Below are 19175 nucleotides of genomic sequence, written 5' to 3'. Positions count from 1 at the left end.
ACTTGCTTGGCAATACGCCTCCGGCCATGGTTCTCCAGGACCAGGGACATTCAAGGTAGCGGCAGGAAGGGTAGGTACTTCGCGCCTGGTCGGCTCGTCACCCACGTGCAAAGTACTTAAACAAAGAGACACGCCCCTTCGCCATTCCTTGCCCGTCCATCCACAATTGTTCTCTGGGCTGTCGTCATACCCTCCTCACCTGGACCCAGCTCTGGGTTTCCACGTCCCAATCTCTCCCCTTGCTGACATCAAGGTACCGTAAAAACTTGACCTCACAGCCACTTCGCTCAGATATCTACTCTACGCCATACTTGTAGATATCCCACGGACCTCGCTGACCTAGCGATCACTAAAGCATTGGGACGATCCGAGTCCGGATCTGCTCCGACGTACGCTAACCAGCGTCCCCGCGAGGGCGTGACCTCCTCCATTTCCTAGTCCAACAACAAAACGGGGTCTCTTTTCCCGTCCTCAACCTAGCTCTCGCTGCCAATTCCTCCTCCCGCCAATGCCGCAAGGTGGTCGCTGCTCGGCCTCTTCTCCTACGCGTTTCCCTCCTCCTTGAACGCCCTATCCCCCTCTTTTCGGCAGCAACACTACCACCAACAGCAGCAGCAGCAGCAGTATCACCACCAGCACACCACCCGCCAATACGATGGCAGCCGAATTTCCTAAACACCCTTTCCTCCTCTCGATCCGCGAGGTCGAGCAGGCCACCGGCACCGATGTGGACAAGGGCCTGACCTCGGCCCAAGTGGCCGAGCTCCAGCAAAAATACCCGCCCAACGAGCTTGACGTGGGCGGGGGAATTGCTTGGTACACCATTTTCATCCGCCAGCTATGCAATGCCATGATCTTGGTATGTTTTATTTGAGTTGCCCGTGGCCAATTGGCCTTTTCTGCCGAGAGGCGTGGGAGGATGGCGACATGCTAACGCGAAATACTCGTCTAGGTCCTTTTCTTCGCCATGGCCTTGAGTTTTGGTGTCAAAGACTACGTCGAAGGCGGCGTTCTTGCCGCTGTCATCGTACTCAATGTCTCGATTGGCTTCTACCAGGAATACGGCGCCGAAAAGAAGATGGACGCCCTCCGCGCTCTGTCCTCGCCTAGCGCTTGCGTCCTGCGCGACGGCAAGACCATTGTCATTCCAAAGTGAGTTTCCATCTTTTGTCTCGATTTGCTGCGCTGTGTCCAAGCTAACCCCGGACAGCTTCCAGGTCGTCCCCGGCGACATTGTCCTCCTGAAGATGGGTGACACGGTGCCCGCCGACCTGCGCATGTTCGAGGCCATGAACCTGCAGTGCGACGAGTCGTCGCTCACGGGCGAGGCCATCCCCGTCGAGAAGCGCACTGAGAACGACATCATGGTCCCCGGCACCAACAAGCTCGCCTCCACGGCCGAGGAGGTCGGCATCGGCGACCGCGTCAACATCGCCTATGCCACCACCATCGTGCGCAAGGGCCGCGGCCGCGGCATCGTCATCGCCACGGGCATGCAGACCGAGGTCGGCAAGATCGCCGCGTCCACCAGCAAGAAGAAGCGCAAGCCCGGCCGCTCCATGAACTGGAAGAAGTACGGAAAGGCGCAGCCCGTCAAGGGCGCCTTCAGGCGCACCTATGACTTCTTTGGCAAGTTCCTGGGCTTGACCGAGGGTACTCCGCTGCAGATCAAGCTCGCCAAGCTGGCCTACTTCCTCTTCTTCTGCGCTCTGCTGCTCGCTGTCGTCGTGTTCGCCGTCAACAGGTTCGTCGTGCCCAACGAGGTCGTCATCTACGCCATCTCGACGGGTATCGCCATCATTCCCGAGTCCCTGGTCGCCGTCTTGACCATTTCCATGGTGGTGGCCACCACCGTCATGCGCAAGGCCAATGTGGTCGTTCGGTAGGTGGCTTATTTGTATATTGATCCTTGTTATAATTTTGACTAACCTGGATACGCAGTGATCTCTCTGCTCTCGAGGCGCTCGGCGGTGTCACCAACATCTGCTCCGACAAGACGGGCACCCTGACCCAGGGCGCCATGATCGTCAAGAACGTGTGGCTGCCGCCTTCGGTCGTGCTCTCGGTGCGCGGCTCGTCGGACCCCAACGACCCGTACAAGGGCACCGTCCACGACAAGACGGAAGAAGTCGAGGAAAAGAAGCGCGACTTTGACCAGGAGCGTACGACGCAGGCCATCAAGTTCGACGGCGTGCCCGACGAGAAGCTCAACCCCAAGCCGCAGCGCGAGGGCAAGATGGCCGAGCTCACTCCTCCTCTGCGTATGTTCCTGCTATCGGCGGCTCTGTGCAACCTGGCCAACGTGCGCTTCGACGAGTCCGAGGGCGCCTGGAAGACGACGGGCGAGCCTACCGAGATCGCGCTGCAGGTCTTCACCCACCGCTACGACCGCCACCGCAAGGCCATGGAGGCCCAGGGCTGGAAGCAGGTCGCCGAGTTCCCCTTCGACAGCAGCATCAAGCGCATGTCGGTCATCTACGATGCGCCCGAGGGTAACGACGCCGGGCTGTCGGCCGGCAACAGCTACGTCTTCACCAAGGGCGCCGTCGAGCGCATCCTCGACCTTTGCGCCTTCGTCGGCACGGGCGAGTCCCAGGAGAAGATGACCCCGGAGCTCAAGGAGAAGATTCTCGACCAGATGACCAAGTTCGCCTCGCTCGGCCAACGCGTCCTCGCCGTCGCCTACCGCCCCTGGCCCGCCGGCAAGTACGCTCCTGAGGCTTCGGTCCCGGCTCCCGCAGGCGAAGACGAGGAGACCAGCCCCGCGCAGGACGAGGCCCGCGCCAACGTCGAGCAGGACCTCATCCTCCTCGGCCTCGCCGGTATCTACGACCCTCCCCGCCGCGAAACCTCGCCTTCCATCTACGAATGCTCGCGCGCCGGCATCCGCGTGCACATGCTTACTGGTGACCACCCCGAGACGGCCAAGGCCATTGCCAAGGAAGTGGGCATTCTGCCCAGCAATGAGGGCGTTCTGCCGGCCGGAGTTGCGAACACCGTGGTCATGAAGGCGACGGATTTCGACAAGATGACGGATGAGGAGATTGATGCTCTGGAAGAACTTCCCCTGGTCATTGCTCGCTGCGCTCCAGAGACCAAGACGCGCATGGTGGAAGCTCTGCGCCGGCGTAATGCGTTCATGGCCATGACTGGTGATGGTGTCAACGATGCTCCCTCGCTCAGCAGGGCCGACGTCGGTATCGCTATGGGTTCGGGCAGCGACGTGGCCAAGTCGGCCGCCAAGATTGTGCTCACGGACGACAAGTTCAACTCGATCGTCGCCGCCATCCGCGAAGGCCGCCGCATGTTCGCCAACATCCAGAAGTTCGTCCTGCACCTCCTCACCAGCAATGTTGGCGAAGTGATCCTGCTCATCGCGGGCCTCGGCTTCCAGGACCAGAGCGGCTTCTCCGTCTTCCCCATCTCGCCGCTCGAGATTCTGTGGATCAACATGGTCACGTCGTCGTTCCCGGCTTTTGGTCTTGGTCGCGAAAAGGCCAGCCCCGAGGTGATGCGCAAGCCGCCGCACGACAAACGCCGCGGCGTCTTCACGAACCAGATCCTCGTCGACATGATGGTCTACGGCTTCCTGATGGGCGTGTGCACACTCATGACGTTCGTGATTGTCGTCTACGGCAAGTACGATGGCAACCTCGGCGTCGACTGCAACCGCGCCTACTCGGAGGCGTGCATCCCCGTGTTCCGCGCGCGCGCGGCCGTCTTCGCCGAGCTGACGTGGCTGATTTTGCTGTCGGCCTGGGAGTTCAAGGACATCCGCCGCTCCATGTTCCGGCTCAACCCGGACAACACGTCGCGGTTCCCGCTGTTCAAGGACCTGTACAACAACCGCTTCCTCTTCTGGGCCGTGGTGATTGGCATGCTGTCGGTGTTCCCGACCGTGTACATCCCGTACCTCAACCAGCACGTCTTCAAGCACACGGCCATCGAGTGGGAGTGGGGCGTGGTGATTGGCATGACGATTCTCTTTGTGTTTGGCATGGAGGCGTGGAAGTTCACCAAGCGCCGGTTGAATATTCTCGATGATCACAAGGTGGTGCAGGGCGCCTGGAGCCAGGGTGAAGAGGGCGCCAAGAAGTTCTGGAAGAGCAACGGCGCCGGTGGCATGAAGAATTGGTTGAGCTTTGCCAGGACGTTGAGCGTGGGAAGCAGGACCGAGAGCAGGAGTAAGGGGCCGAATAGCGCCGGGCCGTTGACGCCGGCGGCGACCATTTCGAAGAAGGAGAATGTCAGTGGGAATGGAAACGGAAATGGGAATGGGCCGGCGGCGGTTTCGGGTGCCGCGGGGTCATCAGCGCCGGGTGGTGATCCGGAGAAGGCGGTTTGAAGGGGAGAGGGAAGGAGTGAGATGGGGGAGTAGTTGTATGTGTTTTGTTTGGTAGAATGATGGGTGTGCGATGCGATGTATTGGTGGTGGTGGTGGTGGTGGTGGTTATGAATGTTTTACTTGACGGATGGATGGAAGTGATGATGACGACAACGACGATGATGGATATTGGATGGATATGATTTGGACACCCACGGTCACACAAAAAGTAGCCTCTCTCTTTCTGTCTCTCTCCCTCTCTCTCCCTCTCCTCCTCTTCCTCCTCCCTTGACTAAACTGTTGATGGTTCGAAGGGTCTACAGGGGGGTGGAGGGCCAGGGCGAGACGGGAGGTGACATCCTCTTCTTCGCATTCACATGCTTTTGTTGTTGTTTAGAGCGGTTGTGCACATACATATCTGCCTGACACACATAGGTACATACATTAGGTACCTTGCTTATTGTCAGTTTGGTTGACCTTGATAGCGGTTGACGTGGGGGGCGACCTGTCCCTTCTCGTTGTTTTGGCAATGTGTTTGCTTGGTTTGCCTGTACTGTACCTAGGTAGCTAAACAAGTGGTTGTTCATTCACTACCTTAGCCTACACTGAAGTGGAGTTGTGCTGGAACTAGCGTTTATGTTTTGCGATGGGTGAAGTAGAGACAATTTAAGAGCGTGTTGGCTGGGATGATACGAATGTGGATGTTGATTTCATGTCCTTCCGAGACAATATGTGATGCCGCAGTGTGGTAGCTGACGGCAAGCTATAAATTCTAGTTGCTCTATACTTGCCTACCTATGTTTGTAGTTGTCTTTTCTTTCTTGTGGGCTATCCTCCTTTTCATAGTTTCTTCCCAATGTTGGGTACTCCGTAGATAGAACCTGTCTTATTGATGGGGTTGACTTTGCCAGCTTCCCTTTGGCCACAACCGCGACGGAGTACCATAAGTCGTCCCCGCCGTGAACCGTTGCGGAGCGGCGGAAGTCTTCGGCGGACCCAGCGTGTCGGGACCAATGTCAATCGTCAATAGTTGAAGATCCTCCGTAACTGGAAAACGCGTTCAGATCGAGTTCGGTTCATCCCAACACCTCCAATTTATATTGCGGCTGACTTGGATTTAGTGCCATCAAACACTACAGAACTCCGTAAGTTACCATCTCTAAATCTCAACCCGCAGTTCTGTTTACTCGCAGCATCTTTTTTTGGTCTTGTTGATGGCCCGTCGCAGCAGCAGCTGATGTCAGTTGAATGCGCCCAAACTCGTATTCTGCCCCATCCCTCTCCATCCCTCTGCGCCAGCTGATCCGCTAACCACACTGCCGGCTGGAGCGGCCGGGTGGCAGTGCCGGCCCGACGACAGGCACCTGCCCGTCTCGATTGGCCAGCCCCTGGCATCCGTTCCCCGCCTCCTGTCATTCCTGTCATGCCAGCGCAGTGCACGCAGTGCACAGTTCGACAAACCCTCAACGCTTTCTGCGCATGATCCTGGGGGGCGTTTCTTGGCAGGCGCCCTAAACGGGGAAGTCGTGCCGTTCCAGAATTATGCATCCCTGTTCCACACCTGTTCCACCGTTCATTCATCATCCAGAATCTCCAGGACTTCTTTTTTTTGTTCTTTGTTTTTCTTGTCCTTGGGCATTGTGTCCTACCTGGAAAAAGGACTGGCTGGAACTTGACACCACCACCGCCGAGAATAGGGACACGGAAAACCACAGGGGCCGTCCCTGACTTCTTTTGTCCTTTCTCTCTCTGGGACCGACTGTCGACCATCACTCGCTTTGGTCGATTGTCTCCTGCCGCTCGTTTTTTTTGGAGATTATCCGACGCCCCCGGGACTTGTGACCGATCAAGCAACGTTCCCGTCCCCGACCCCGATTCCCGACTGACGGACTCTCGGAGTAGCAACTAAATGTTTGGACCCGGCCGACGAGGCCTCCGCTTCCTCCACCCTTGGCGTTGAGCCACGGCGACGTGGTGTCCACTGCAAAACGTCACTCGCTCCAAGTCGTTGCCGGATTCCTGATCTCCCGGGAGGCTTACTTAGTATAATATTTTGAAGCTTTTGGTGGCACGTTTCAGGATCGACGGATTGACGCACCGATTCCAAAGAGGGGGAGACCGCCTGCAGCAGCTCGAAACAAAACACACGCTTTTGCTCTTCCTGTCTGTCGCCTGCTCAACACGCCGACAATCCAACGACTTTGCCGCTCCTCGATCGCGTTCTCCACTTCGAACCGGTGATTAGTGCGACCACGTCCTTGATGCCCTTCGTGGGCATCAGGCCATGATCTCAGTGCCCGCCATGGAGTCGCTACGACAGCTCTTTGCGAGGCAGGAAAAGTCCTCGGCCGATATCTTCCTTGAGCTCCTCTCGGACCCATTTTCCTCACAAACCAGGGTATGTATGCTCTGGATGTGTTCCCTTTGAAACCTGTACTCGTCGGCCGTTACTAAGACCGCCGTCGTCTAGCTCCAAGAAAGTGCCCTGTTCGCCGCCATCGGTTCGTCGATCGGTACCACCGCCGCCATCGCCCTCTGCTTTTCCCTGCTCCGGCCGTATAACAACGCCGTCTATGCACCCAAACTCAAACATGCCGATGAGAGACATGCCCCTCCACCGTTGGGAAAGGGAATTTTTGCCTGGATCAAGCCGCTATGGACCACCAACGAGCAGGATTTGGTCACCCTCATCGGCCTCGACGCGACCGTCTTCATGCGCTTCACCCGCATGTGCCGCAACGTCTTCCTCGTCCTTACCGTCCTAGGCTGCACGATCCTAATCCCCGTCAATTGGACCTACTTCTCGGCTGATGATTTGTGGTTGGCAAAAGTCACTCCACGAAACGTCTCGGGCAACCCTCACTGGGCTACCGTCGTCTTCGCTTGGCTCTTGACCATCGTCGTCTGCGGCTTCCTATGGTGGAACTACAAAAAGGTCTTGGACTTGAGACGTCAGTACATGAGGAGCGAGGAGTACCAGCAGAGTCTCCATGCTCGTACCTTGATGGCAAGTAATCCCTGGCTTGTTTGGCTGCGCAAGTTCCACGCTTGCTAACTGACCGTCTACAGCTCTGGGATATCCCCAAGAATATGTCATCGGATGAGGGCATTGCCAGGATCATCGACGCCGTCGCGCCCAACTCGTCCTTCTCGCGAACTGTCGTTGCCCGCGATGTCAAGATCCTGCCGGACCTGATCGAGCAGCATGAAAGGGCGGTCCGGAAGCTAGAGAAGGTGCTTGCCGTCTACTTGAAGGACCCCAACAACCTCCCCTCCGAGCGGCCCATGTGCTCGCCGTCCAAGAAGGATCCGTCCTACTCCACGTACCCCAAGGGTCACAAGGTGGACGCCATCGAGTACCTCACCCAGCGCATCAAGGTCCTGGAGCTCGAGATTAAGGATGTCCGCCAGCGCATCGACAAGCGCGGGTCCATGCCTTACGGTTTCGCCTCGTATTCCGACATCGCCGAGGCCCACGCCATCGCCTATGCGTGTCGCAAGAAGAAGCCTCACGGGGCCACCATCAAGCTCGCCCCGCGCCCTACAGATATCATCTGGGACAACATGCCGCTCAGCTCGTCGACCCGCAGCACCCGGCGGCTCTGGAACAACTTTTGGGTCGCCATGCTTACCATCTTCTGGATCGCCCCCAATGCTATGATCGCCATCTTCCTGGTCAACTTGTCGAACTTAGGCCGCGTCTGGCCCGCCTTCCAGCAATCCCTGGCGGCCAACAGTGACGGCTGGTCTCTGATTCAAGGTATCGCATCGCCCGCCATCACGTCGCTCGTCTTCCTGACGCTTCCCATCATCTTCCGCCGCATGTCCATCAAGGCCGGTGATCAGACCAAGACGGGTCGCGAGCGCCACGTCGTCGCCAAGCTTTATGCCTTCTTCGTCTTCAACAACCTCATCATCTTCTCCATCTTTGGTGCTCTGTGGACCTTCACCTCCACCGTTGTCCAGCAGACCCAGAATGGCATCGATGCGTGGCAGGCTTTCCGCGAGGCCGACATTGGTTTGGCTCTTTTCCTGTCTCTTTGTTCCGTGTCGGCCTTCTGGATCGCGTGGCTCCTGCAGAGGCAGCTCGGTGCGGCCGTCGACCTGGCCCAGCTCTGGACGCTCTTTTACAGCTTCGTCATGCGCAAGTTCTCGAGTCCGACGCCGCGGGAATTGATCGAGCTCACCGCCCCGCCCCCGTTCGACTATGCCAGCTACTACAACTATTTCTTGTACTATTCGACCATCGCTCTCTGCTACGCTGCCATCCAGCCCCTGGTCCTGCCGGCTGCCGCCCTCTACTTCTGCATCGACGTCTGCCTGAAGAAGTACCTGTTGCTCTACGTCTTTGTCACCAAGACGGAGAGTGGCGGCATGTTTTGGAGGGTCTTGTTCAATCGCTTCCTGTTTGGGTCCATGCTTTCGCATCTGGTCGTTTTCCTGGTCGTCTGGGTCCGCGGAGACCCGTCTCACATGCACGCCTACGCCGTGGCTCCTCTCCCGTTCCTTATGCTTGGGTTCAAGATCCTGTGCCGCGTCACGTTCGACGACAAGATGCAATATTACGCCACGAGCTACAACCCCCATCATCACGCCGAGGTTGCCCTGGACGTCAAGGAGCAGAGTCTGCGAAACGACCGCCTCGCCGCCCGGTTTGGTCACCCCGCGCTGTACAAGCCGCTCATCACCCCGATGGTGCATGCCAAGGCTCAAAACATGCTCGCCAGCATCTATCAAGGCCGCTTGTCAGACGGCCGTGAGGGAGGTCTTGACGACGCAGCCACGGTCAGCGGCTACAGCGACAGCTACCCGCTCGACAGCATGTCATCGGCCAAGGCCGGGAAGCTCTCGGCCACCATCCCAGGCTTCGAGGTCGTCCCGGAACACCGTCTAGACTTCGAATACTACAAGAACCGTGAGGAATTCGCCGCCGAGCATGGCGGCGCCGGTGAACTATTTGGCAGGCAACCCGATATTATCCGCCCAGACACACCTTCAGGAAGCACGCATGGCTCCGAAAATGGTTCCCGCCCCGGCACCCCTCTAGGAGGGATGGGCTTCGCCAGCACCGGTCGGCCTCCCTTCGCGGCGTACCCAGACCCTTACACATCCTCTCCCACTTCCTCCTCCGCCTACCCGGGCCAGCCCGTCTACCAGCCCTCTCGCCGGCCCGAATCCCTTGCCCGCGCGCGCTCCCCTCTCTACAATCTCGGAAATAGCGGCAACGATAGCCGCACCAGCCTGGTCGCCGGAGCCGCGCTCATGCCCGTCTCCACGCCAAACTACCCGCCGTCCACACCCAATTCGTACGCCACGGCTCCGCCGAGCGACCGCCCGCGTTCGCCCGCCGGGTTCGCCCCGCGTGCGCCTGGGTTCCTGGGCGGTGGACCGCACGGTTATGGTGGTTTGCCGCAGGAAGACAGCAGCGATTTTGCTGCTTCTGCTTCTCCTCATCCGCAGCATCAGCACCAGCCGTCGACGGCGTCAATATCGGCACCACAGGATCCGGCGCAGTATGATTACTTCCGAGGCAGGCCGGCGAGGACGGCGTCGCCGGCACGTCCGGGAGCTGCGACTCGGATGGCATCGCCTGCGCCGGGGACGGCGACGAGGAGACCCCGGCCGGGTGGCGGAGGCGGGGGGAGTGTGAGTTCGAATTTGAGGGGGAGTCAGATTTGGGGTGGGAATTAGGAGGAGGAGGGGGTTATGAGGAGGAGAGGTTATACAGCCGGGTCCCCTGGGCCAAAAATGGGCATGGATAGATGGATTGATTGTGTTGGTTTGTGTCATATTGTTTTATAGCGGCATTACTTGGGCGTTTTTTGGTAGGGAGGGAGGGTTGCATCATTTATCATCATCGTCATCATTAGGGTTAAACATTGCGTTTGCTCACTAGGTAATTAGGTTGGTACAGATTGATGGATAGACTGCTTGCAAGGTTTTAGGTTTAGATATCTGGTGAGCCCCAAAGGGTTTGGCTCAATACATGACCATTATGACATGGAAAGAATAGGAGGTGATTTACACCAGGTGCTTTATGTTGTCTTGCTTGCTATGTATATGTGTTTTCAACAAAGTTGGCTTGGTTCTTGTGAGAGCCTAGCTGCTTGTTGAGAAATACGCGTTTGGAGTTGGCCCAAAGAATGGTATGCGTCGAGATGTGAGTGATGGTTGTATGTACTATCTGAGCATGATTTATTGGTTTGTCTGGGTGATTACTCCATTGTGTGCAAGGCTGGTCGGTGATCCTCCTGTTGGGAGTTGAGCAATGCCTGTGATCCCTCCTCTCAGTGTTTGGTTCATGGACCTGTTAGTTGTGACGCTCACAAGCCCCCTCCGTCCCTTATGACGGGAAATGCCTGTCAATACCCATCACACCGGACAAAGAGTGGAGGAAAGGAAAATGAGAGGAGGCCAAATCACAGCAAGTCAAGGAAACACAATACGCGCTGGGCGAGTCAAAAAACTCAAGTCAGGGGACAGAGTGAGAGGTGAGAACAAGAGAGAATGAAAAAGGACCGAACTCCTTATATTCCCTAATACGTAAATCCCTAGCACGAAGAGAGAAAGGAAGCATTTCCCTGGGGCATGCTGTATCATAAAGCACAGCGGGCCTCAGTTGTTGCGGGTAGGTTGTTTCACTATTTACTTCTTGCCGGACTTCTTGATACCCTGGGCACCAGTGGACTGTTTGTTGGTGGACAAGAGAGAGGGAGGGCAATATATGTTAGCGGAGAGACATATAGAGAGAGAGAGAGACATGAAAATGGTAGGAGCAAGGAGCAAGGGAGAAAAGGGGATGGCGTGCGAACTCACCAGAGGGCCCTTGCCGGCAGCCTTGGCGGCGAGTTCGGCCTTTTGCTTCTCATCTATTTTTTCGAGCCGTTAGTATTAGGATTGCAACTGGATTCGGAGGGTGATAAGGGCTGTGGTGTGGTTGACGTACAGGCACGCTTCTTCTCCAGGAAGGCCTTGTCCTCCTCGTCGAGCTCTTTGGCTTGCTTCTTGGGAGCCTGTTGGGTTGTTTATGTATGAGCGGGGGTCAAGAGGGTGGGATTACCGGGGCCGTGCCGGGTCCTGGGGTGGTTGATGGTGGTGATGGTAGCGGTGGTGGTGATTAGTTATGGGGTGTTGCGCACCTTGAGGGGCTTGGCCTTGCCGCCTTTTTAGGAACGGTTAGTCGCGGGTCTTCTTCTTGGGAAAAAAGGGTATGTCAAAACTCACCGGCTCTGCTCTGGCCACCCATTTTTGTTGCTGATAACTTGGAGAAAGGATCGACTGGTGGTTAACGAGGTGTGGTGTTTGCTGCAGACGTTGGGAAGAGAAAGGAAAGAGAAGAAAGAAGGAAAAAGCCCCCGCCGGACAAGTCAGCCTTGGGCGCTTGTGATCAAATTGCCTGTGTTTCGGCGCCAGACCGCCTTGAGTTTGGGCGGTGGAGCGGCTAAACACCGGCATTTGCTTGGTGACGTATCCACTTTTTACCTTTTCTTGCCTGCCGCAGACTCCACTTTTGTTCAAAGTCCCCTGCTCATCCGATGCATCGGATCCCGTGAGAGCGGGAATCATCCACTTCCTTCTTCGACTCCTCCATCTCGACGAGCGCATCCCGGCATCCACCAGTCGGGCATCGCATCGAGTCGAGTCTCGCTCAGACAGCCCACACACCACATCAATCAATCATCAACCCTGAGCTACACCTCCAACAAGTCATTCCACACAGATTGGGTTCGGCCCTAGTACTTGCTACCTACCTGGTGTCTTGCGTTTCGCCCCATCACCGCTGACCAAGAGCTGCGCGCATAGAGGCAAGAGACAATCACCTACCGACTCCGGCCTTGTCCAGAGACACAAATCCAACCAGGCCATCGCGCGGGTGACACTTGGCGGTCGGTACAATGGCGTCCTCAGCTTTCAGCTCGGATGAAGGGGAAATCGTAGAGGCAACTCCCCTGCCTCGCTCTGATCAAAACGGTGATGTTGACCGGACCGGCAGACATCGTCCCAGAGACCACCACCCCTCCTCATCTTCTCGTCGCAGCCGCAGCCGCTCCCCTCGCGGCTTCAAGCGCTCCCGCCCTGACGACTCCCGCGACCGCGACCGCGACCGTGACCGTGACCGTGATCGAGACCGCCATCGCGACCCTCGCTCCTTCCGAGCCCACTACGACGATGGCCCTCGCCGCCGCCCCTACCGAGACCTAGACCGGCCTCCCTCTCGCGGCTCCGACCGCTACGATGACCGCTCCTCCCATGGTCGCTACGGCAGCGGCAGCGGCAGTAGCAGCAGGGACCACGGCCCGTCTTCCTTGCGACGCGACCAACGAGATCGCGATCGAGACCGCGACCACCGCAGAGACGACCGCAGAGATGACGGCTATCCGTCGAAGCGCCACCGTACCAGGAGCAGATCCCCCGCCGGCCTGAGCAGTGCGGGCGGTCGGGGGAAGAGGCCTGGAGACCGCTACGGCGAGGATTCATCAAGGTCAGGCGAGGGGGACAGGCATGCTGCGCAGGCTGACAGACGTCCGCGGGATCCGTCACCGTCTAGCAGGCGGGCAGAGGCGCCCGAGGATCGCCGCAAGACTACGCAGGAGGTCGAGGCTAGCCAAGGTACCGCGGTGGAACGGGGTATCAATGAGTTGGTCATCTCGCAGGATAGGTACGGATCACCAGATATTACTGCCTAAGTGCCGTCTTTGAGGTTGGTTGGCTAACTCGCTCGCAGCGCATCTGCCCGGGAACCCGAGCCGGACATGGGCTGGGATCCCGAGTCGGCTATGGACGAAGAGGCCCGCGTCCAAGCCGAAATCGAACGGCGTCGGAAGGCGAGAGAAGCCGCCCTGAAGCGCACCGCCGGAGCCACGGTCCCGTCGATCCTGGCATTGCAGGCTAGTGACAGGCCTGCTTCTGCTACTCCGGGGTCGTCTCGGCTGAACACGCCAGCGCCCATGGAGGGCGTAACCCCAACTTCCAGTAAGATTCCTCCTCTGCTTCTGCGCGTGAATGCCGGTCGACTAACCTCGCCAGATGGCAACGCATCGCCCACCCTGTCTCCCAGCAGGGTCCAAGCCGAGCTTTCTCCGGGAGCATTGAATTTCGCTGACGACCAGGCCCTCATCAATGCACACGCGAAGGCCAGGGCCAAGTCGCTCGATGAGGATGGGCCCTCCGCCGCGGATTATGATCCCACGGCCGACATGAAGGAAGACGAGCGTCGGGATGAGATGCGTCACGGTAACGTAGGCCTGCATGGAGAGTTGCGCCGCCCCTCCACCAAGGATGAACAAGCCGTTCCTACCATTGAGGAGGCGGAGGATGATGATTCTGCCAAGAAGAAGGAGGAAGACGATGACGAGTTTGACATGTTTGCCGATGACTTTGTTGACAAGTTCGCTCCTCCAGCCGCACCCAAGCCCGCCGAGCAACAAGCCGCACAAGCTGGTGGTGGTGGTGGCATGCTGGAAGGCACAGACAAGGAGGGCTATTACAAGATCCGGCCCGGAGAACTGCTTGATGGCCGGTACCAGGTCTCGACTGCTCTTGGACGTGGCATGTTCTCAGGCGTCGCCCGCGCCTTTGACGTCGCGACCAACAAGGTGGTAGCCATCAAGATCATGCGCAACAATGATGCGCTCAAGAAGGGCGGTTTCACCGAGATTGCCATCCTTGAGAAGCTGAACGCCGCGGATCCCGAGGACAAGAAGCATATTGTCCGGTTTGAGCGGGCGTTCGAGTACAAGGCGCATCTGTGCATGGTGTTTGAGAACCTCAGCATGAACCTGCGCGAGGTGCTCAAGAAGTTTGGCAACAACATTGGCATCAACCTCAACGCCACTCGCGCGTATGCGTATCAGATCTTCCTAGCTTTGGGTCATATGCGCAAGTGCAGCATTATCCATGCGGATCTGAAGCCCGACAATATTCTGGTAAGTGGGAGACGGGTTCGGTGTGTTTCTCAAGATTGGTTTTCGTAGATAACTAACTTTCTCTCCCAGGTCAACGAAGCCCGCAACGTTCTCAAGATCTGCGATCTGGGCACGGCCATCGACCGGTCTGACGCGGCCACCACGACGAACGAGCCCATGCCGTACCTCGTCAGTCGCTTCTACCGCGCCCCGGAGATCATCTTGGGCGTTCCCTTCGACTACGCCGTCGACATGTGGTCCATCGGGTGCACCCTGTACGAGCTGTACACGGGCAAGATCCTGTTTACGGGCGAGAACAACAACCAGATGCTCAAGAACATCATGGAGATCCGCGGCAAGCTCAGCGCCAAGCTGTACCGCCGCGGCGAGCTCGCGCATAATCACTTTGATGAGATGGGGAATTTTATTAGTGTTGAGAGGGATAAGCTGGGCAAGGTACGTCTTTTCTTGATTTTCGTCTGGTTACATTCATTCTCTTCTGTCGGGTTGGGTCTGCACATTGTCCGTAGCGTGTTACCTCACACCGGGTGAGTTGGCCGCCGAGCCGGTGCCGTGCGCCGCTTGTGCGTCGGCTGGTCATCCCTCCGAGGTTGCGCGCGCTTGCCCACCCGTTCCGAGCTGTGCCACGGGCACTGGTCCGTCCGGCGCAATCCTTCCGAGTTGCAGACGCATCCGGGTGGCCCGGGCGGGGGTCGTCCAGGTGTCCACGGAAGCGCGCGCCTGCCGCGGCACCCTGTTTGTCATGCCCCGTTCCCGCCGCCATGTCGCATTCCCGATTCCTAATCCCATCTTCAACGAAAAAAGAAGGTCAAAGCAATGCAGGTAAAGCTAACTTTATTGCTCTCTACTGTCTAGACCACCATTCGAACCCTCGCGAGCATCAAACCCACGCGCGACCTGAGGGCACGGCTCCTGGCCGCCTCAGCGGGCATGACGGACGCGGAAAGCCGCGAGCTCAACCATTTTATCGACCTCCTCGAGCGGTGTCTGACGTTGAACCCGGAGAAGCGGATCACCCCCGCCGAGGCGCTGAAGCATCCGTTCTTTACGCATAGGGTGCAGCAGGGACATGGAGGGCATGGGAGGTAGAGGGGGAAGTGTCAAAGAGATTAGGGGGTTGGGGAGTGGAGGGTTGTGATTTGCTACGGGTCTGGCTGTGAGTACGAGCATTTGCCGGTGAGGGTGGGGAAGGGGTAGTTGGCGGATAGTCAGCACCTCCTATCTCTTATCTGAGATGAGGTGGTGATGGGGTTGGGATTAAGCATGGCATGGTCGCTATGGTGTTGGCTTTTGCATGTTGCTCTGCCTAGGTGGTAGATACTAGCTCTCCTCGTGGCTCTAGCTACGGTGGTATTGGGCCAGAAGCATGAGACGAAGATTGCTGGAGAAGGGGAATTTGCTTTATGTTTGGCTGTGGATAATACGACACTTTGGGAGTCTTCATGTTTAACCTGAGGATCATAGGCATGTATTATGACGGCCTAGATGCCTTCCTTAAAGGTTGTTATGGAGAAGAATATGACGAGCTCAAACCCGGAGGTACGTGCCTCATGAAAGCATCGAGGAATGGACCTATTGACGAAGGAAGTACTTGTTCAACTGAAGACCCAAGCACGTTTGTCCGACAAAGTCCAGTTTCTAAAATCTATGTACAAAAATCCGTGCTTCTGGTGAAGCGGATGACCGGAGCGTGGTTCTGTGGGTTGGTTTTACCAGGTTTCTCGTACGCCTGTCTATCTGTAATGTGCTGCGCTTGTGTGTGAAGGTCCGGCTGTGTGTTTGCTCGTGAATGGTCTTCTTTTTTTTTGTGAGAGGGTGGGGGGAAAACGGGGGCTGGCTGTGTTGTTGTTGTTGTTGTTGTTGTTGTTGTTGGTTGGGGGTTGGTGTTTACTGAGCCTTTTGATGACTATCTTCTCCTTACCAGGTAGGTAGCTAGGTTGCTCGAGATATGTGGCACTTACATGGCTGGGTTCCATGGGAAGGAAGTCCAGCCCCAGAAGCCCTTGATGACCGACTGACCTCGATGACTCTGGCCATGCTGAAATCATTCGCATACGTCACCACCACCACCACCACCAGCAGCAGCAGCGGCCGGATTCAATCACACCAACGCCGTCAAACATCTACTAATGCGCTCCTGCGGCGTAGTCGGCTTATTTTATTTCTTCTCACTATGTCGCAGTCCATTCCCATCGTGCCCCCCTCCCCCTCATCGTATCCTGTGTCACGAAACACAAGGCATCAACGTATCAGATCTCACCTGCCTAGCTACCAGTAGGTATCTGTACCTCAACCAACCGTCAGTGTGTTAGTGTGTCAGTGATATATGGTCCCCACCCAGATCCCACCACCCTCTCCCTCCTCCCTCCCTGTTGTCCGCCCCGTCTACGGACCGCCCGCCTTGTGTGTTGTCCGGGTCCGGGAAAGGCATCCGGGAAGGATACCTGTGTAGTAGTAGTACGTAGGAGAAAATCCGTGATTGGGGGAGGTCGTGAGTAACGAGCGGCCTCTCTTCTTGGTCATGATGGGACGGACGGACGGGTAAGAACCCGGCGGTGGCGGGGTGTCACCTGTTGGGGAACGCTATTCTTGACACCGCAGGGTTCTGTGCTGTGTTGTTTGTTTTTCTGGCTGTTGAGTGTTGAGTTGGGGTTGCTTAGCCTCCACACCATCCGCTCGTTGCGTGGAGGGTGTGGAGGGACGTACATAATCAGTAGTAGTACACTTCACGTATCCGTTCGGTCGGGTGGTTGTGGTTATGGTTGTGCCCCCCCAACCGTGTTTTGCTTGTTTCGACAGCCGCACGGGTTGCTTCTTTAGGTGAGGGAGAGAGGGAGCGTTGCGTAACGATTGCTGCTGTCTCCCCCGGGTCGGGTCTTGTGTATGTGTATGCATGTATTATCAACGGTTTGGGTTGGGGTCTGACGACTGGTGGAACTACAAGAGAGGCCGTGGTCAGAGGCAGCCTGGGTGGTGAGTAGGACGAGGTTGGGAGGAGGCGGTATGGGATGGCCAGGTGATATGACTATGGTTCTGTGACTGTGAAGGTTTTCTTGTTGCCTACGAAGTTGGGAGACAACCGGCGTTGGATCGGGGAGTTGTGGTGGGGATTGACGTTGGTTTCTGCGTTCTTGGGGGAGTGAGGATGCCTTGAGCTTACCGACTATAGGATATATCGGTCAGGAAAAACGGAGAGCCTCGGGTGTGTTATGAAGGTACCATATATTCTCTTACCAATATGTTGTATTTGATCAATATCCCTTTGGACTGACCGAAACTGACCGGATGAGAATGAAACGGCTCGACAGACAACCAGGGCACCGAAAAGCTCAGCAGTCGGACTTCGGTCGGCAACAACAAAAATTGATCATTTTCGTCTTGTTGGTCGGTAAGACAAACCCCACAGAGTAGTACACCCTAAGCTCCTCCAGTTTCACATGATCCTCGAGTACCTAATCTGTTGGGGGCTGGAGAACTACGCCAGACGGCACGGCGGATCCCCATGATTTTTCCATTTCGTATAATTTGAGGATGTTTTTCAATCCACCCATTAGGTTGTTACGGATACAAGGCTTGGGGATAAACGCTACCTGCCTCTGTTGTCTCACGGAATACAGTCCGTCCGTCTTAGATTCAACACCATGTATTAGGCAACAAGAGAAATGGACCAAGTCGAAAAGTAACCAGAGAATCCATTCCGCACAGTATAATCTACATACAAAAAGATGCGAGTTATATGTAGTCCAAGTCCACGCCACCGAGGACATCCCGTGCCATCGATGCCCGAGGTGTCCGGTCGAGCCCGGGGGAACGCAGTCCCCTCCCGGACCGAAAGTGGGTCCCCGTCTCCGAGTCTGAGCCCGATATTTCGGAGGTTAACTGGCTCCTTCAACAACAAACCCTCGACCAGACACCGAATCGGCTAATTCGGCTTGCCATGATCAACACTCGGCCCTTCCGTCCATGATATGCACCCAACCTCCTACAAACCTGCTACAAACCCCATGAAGCCTATGTCAAGCACCCTCAAGCAGGTTTTCCTGCTACTACGTAGTAGTTACTGTAGATCCCCCCGATCTCCGCAGATGATGATCCGACGACGCTGCGGCTTGCACCCTGGTGAAACACAAGTCCGGCTCCAGACACCCAGACGTTGACATGCTGGGCCCATTCCGGCTTTGGGGATGCGCATGGCTCTCGCTTGGCATAAACGATGTTTCGTCAAGGGTCTTCTCGAACCCATTTCAAAGACTTTTGGATTATGCCGATTGTCCAATTGTCCGATTGTCTGATGAGACCCTGTCGCAAGATGCCCCGAGAAAAGAAAGAAAGAAACATTATTCACCTCGTTATGATCGACGACTAAGCCTTTCCCTACAGATACTAAGTAGGAGTCCCTGAGCGTTGTGTGTGTGCACGGTCCTGCGGGGTAGCAGTAGTATGTGCATACCTTTCACCTTGGGATGGTGCAGGACGTCAGGGACAGAAACACTCTTCGGATGAAGCTTTGACGATTTCGTCATGGTTGACATCCTATTCTTGGACTTGATGAGCAGATCAGAAAGGTTGGAGAAACCTGCTGCATGTTTTGCGCCCGTCCATGCGAGGCTCATCATCTCGATGCACGCTCATATCACAAACACATCTCTACACAAACATCAGTCCGTCATCAGCCTATCTGGTTGTGTTCGGCTTGTAACAAGCAGCATTCCCGCTGACGACAACAAATCGTATACGCCCCAGACGTGCTCTGCAAGCCTGCAACGCGGCTGGTTTTCTGAAAACAGCCCGATCCTCAGTGGTGATCATGTTGACGAGATGGGAGCTTGCTTTTTACCTTTCCGCGCGGCAATCCGCCGTATGTACAGGAGGAACAGTGTTTACCTAACTGTAGAGTCGCAGCACTACACCATGACCTGCAGAGG

At 56.6% G+C, this 19175-nt stretch overlaps 7 protein-coding genes across 7 annotated transcripts; 4 read left to right on the top strand and 3 right to left on the bottom strand.

The window, feature by feature from the left end:
* Nucleotides 1-655: 655 nt before the first annotated feature.
* VTJ04DRAFT_4392 (uncharacterized protein) lies at nt 656-4345 on the top strand (the record flags this gene model as incomplete). The annotated part of the gene is made up of 4 exons (XM_069362397.1): nt 656-859; nt 953-1152; nt 1211-1882; nt 1942-4345. 4 exons carry the CDS (start codon nt 656-658, stop codon nt 4343-4345), a joined length of 3480 nt encoding a protein of 1159 aa, XP_069219348.1.
* Nucleotides 4346-4450: 105 nt separating this feature from the next.
* On the bottom strand, nt 4451-6094 carry VTJ04DRAFT_4391 (uncharacterized protein; the record flags this gene model as incomplete). The annotated part of the gene is made up of 3 exons (XM_069362396.1): nt 4451-4704; nt 4777-4872; nt 5974-6094. The coding sequence occupies 3 exons, from the start codon at nt 6092-6094 to the stop codon at nt 4451-4453; spliced, it is 471 nt and encodes a 156-aa protein (XP_069219347.1).
* Nucleotides 6095-6233: 139 nt separating this feature from the next.
* On the top strand, nt 6234-6565 carry VTJ04DRAFT_4390 (uncharacterized protein; the record flags this gene model as incomplete). Its single annotated transcript, XM_069362395.1, has 2 exons — nt 6234-6279; nt 6384-6565. The coding sequence occupies 2 exons, from the start codon at nt 6234-6236 to the stop codon at nt 6563-6565; spliced, it is 228 nt and encodes a 75-aa protein (XP_069219346.1).
* Nucleotides 6566-6626: 61 nt separating this feature from the next.
* Nucleotides 6627-10015, top strand: VTJ04DRAFT_4389 (uncharacterized protein; the record flags this gene model as incomplete). Its single annotated transcript, XM_069362393.1, has 3 exons — nt 6627-6722; nt 6795-7331; nt 7394-10015. 3 exons carry the CDS (start codon nt 6627-6629, stop codon nt 10013-10015), a joined length of 3255 nt encoding a protein of 1084 aa, XP_069219345.1.
* A 954-nt stretch (nt 10016-10969) lies between these two features.
* Nucleotides 10970-11570, bottom strand: VTJ04DRAFT_4388 (uncharacterized protein; the record flags this gene model as incomplete). Its single annotated transcript, XM_069362392.1, has 5 exons — nt 10970-11011; nt 11141-11193; nt 11271-11337; nt 11464-11486; nt 11549-11570. The coding sequence occupies 5 exons, from the start codon at nt 11568-11570 to the stop codon at nt 10970-10972; spliced, it is 207 nt and encodes a 68-aa protein (XP_069219344.1).
* Nucleotides 11571-12219: 649 nt separating this feature from the next.
* VTJ04DRAFT_4387 (uncharacterized protein) lies at nt 12220-15339 on the top strand (the record flags this gene model as incomplete). Its single annotated transcript, XM_069362391.1, has 5 exons — nt 12220-12983; nt 13050-13297; nt 13352-14250; nt 14320-14685; nt 15106-15339. 5 exons carry the CDS (start codon nt 12220-12222, stop codon nt 15337-15339), a joined length of 2511 nt encoding a protein of 836 aa, XP_069219343.1.
* A 119-nt stretch (nt 15340-15458) lies between these two features.
* On the bottom strand, nt 15459-16226 carry VTJ04DRAFT_4386 (uncharacterized protein; the record flags this gene model as incomplete). Its single annotated transcript, XM_069362390.1, has 2 exons — nt 15459-15731; nt 16212-16226. 2 exons carry the CDS (start codon nt 16224-16226, stop codon nt 15459-15461), a joined length of 288 nt encoding a protein of 95 aa, XP_069219342.1.
* Nucleotides 16227-19175: the final 2949 nt, after the last annotated feature.

This window comes from Mycothermus thermophilus, assembly GCF_041956435.1.
Source record: "Mycothermus thermophilus strain CBS 625.91 unplaced genomic scaffold VTJ04scaffold_3, whole genome shotgun sequence".
NCBI classification, from domain to species: Eukaryota; Fungi; Ascomycota; class Sordariomycetes; order Sordariales; family Chaetomiaceae; genus Mycothermus; species Mycothermus thermophilus.
The sequence above is the reverse complement of the archived record's forward strand: the minus strand, read 5'-3'. Positions and strand labels throughout refer to the sequence as shown.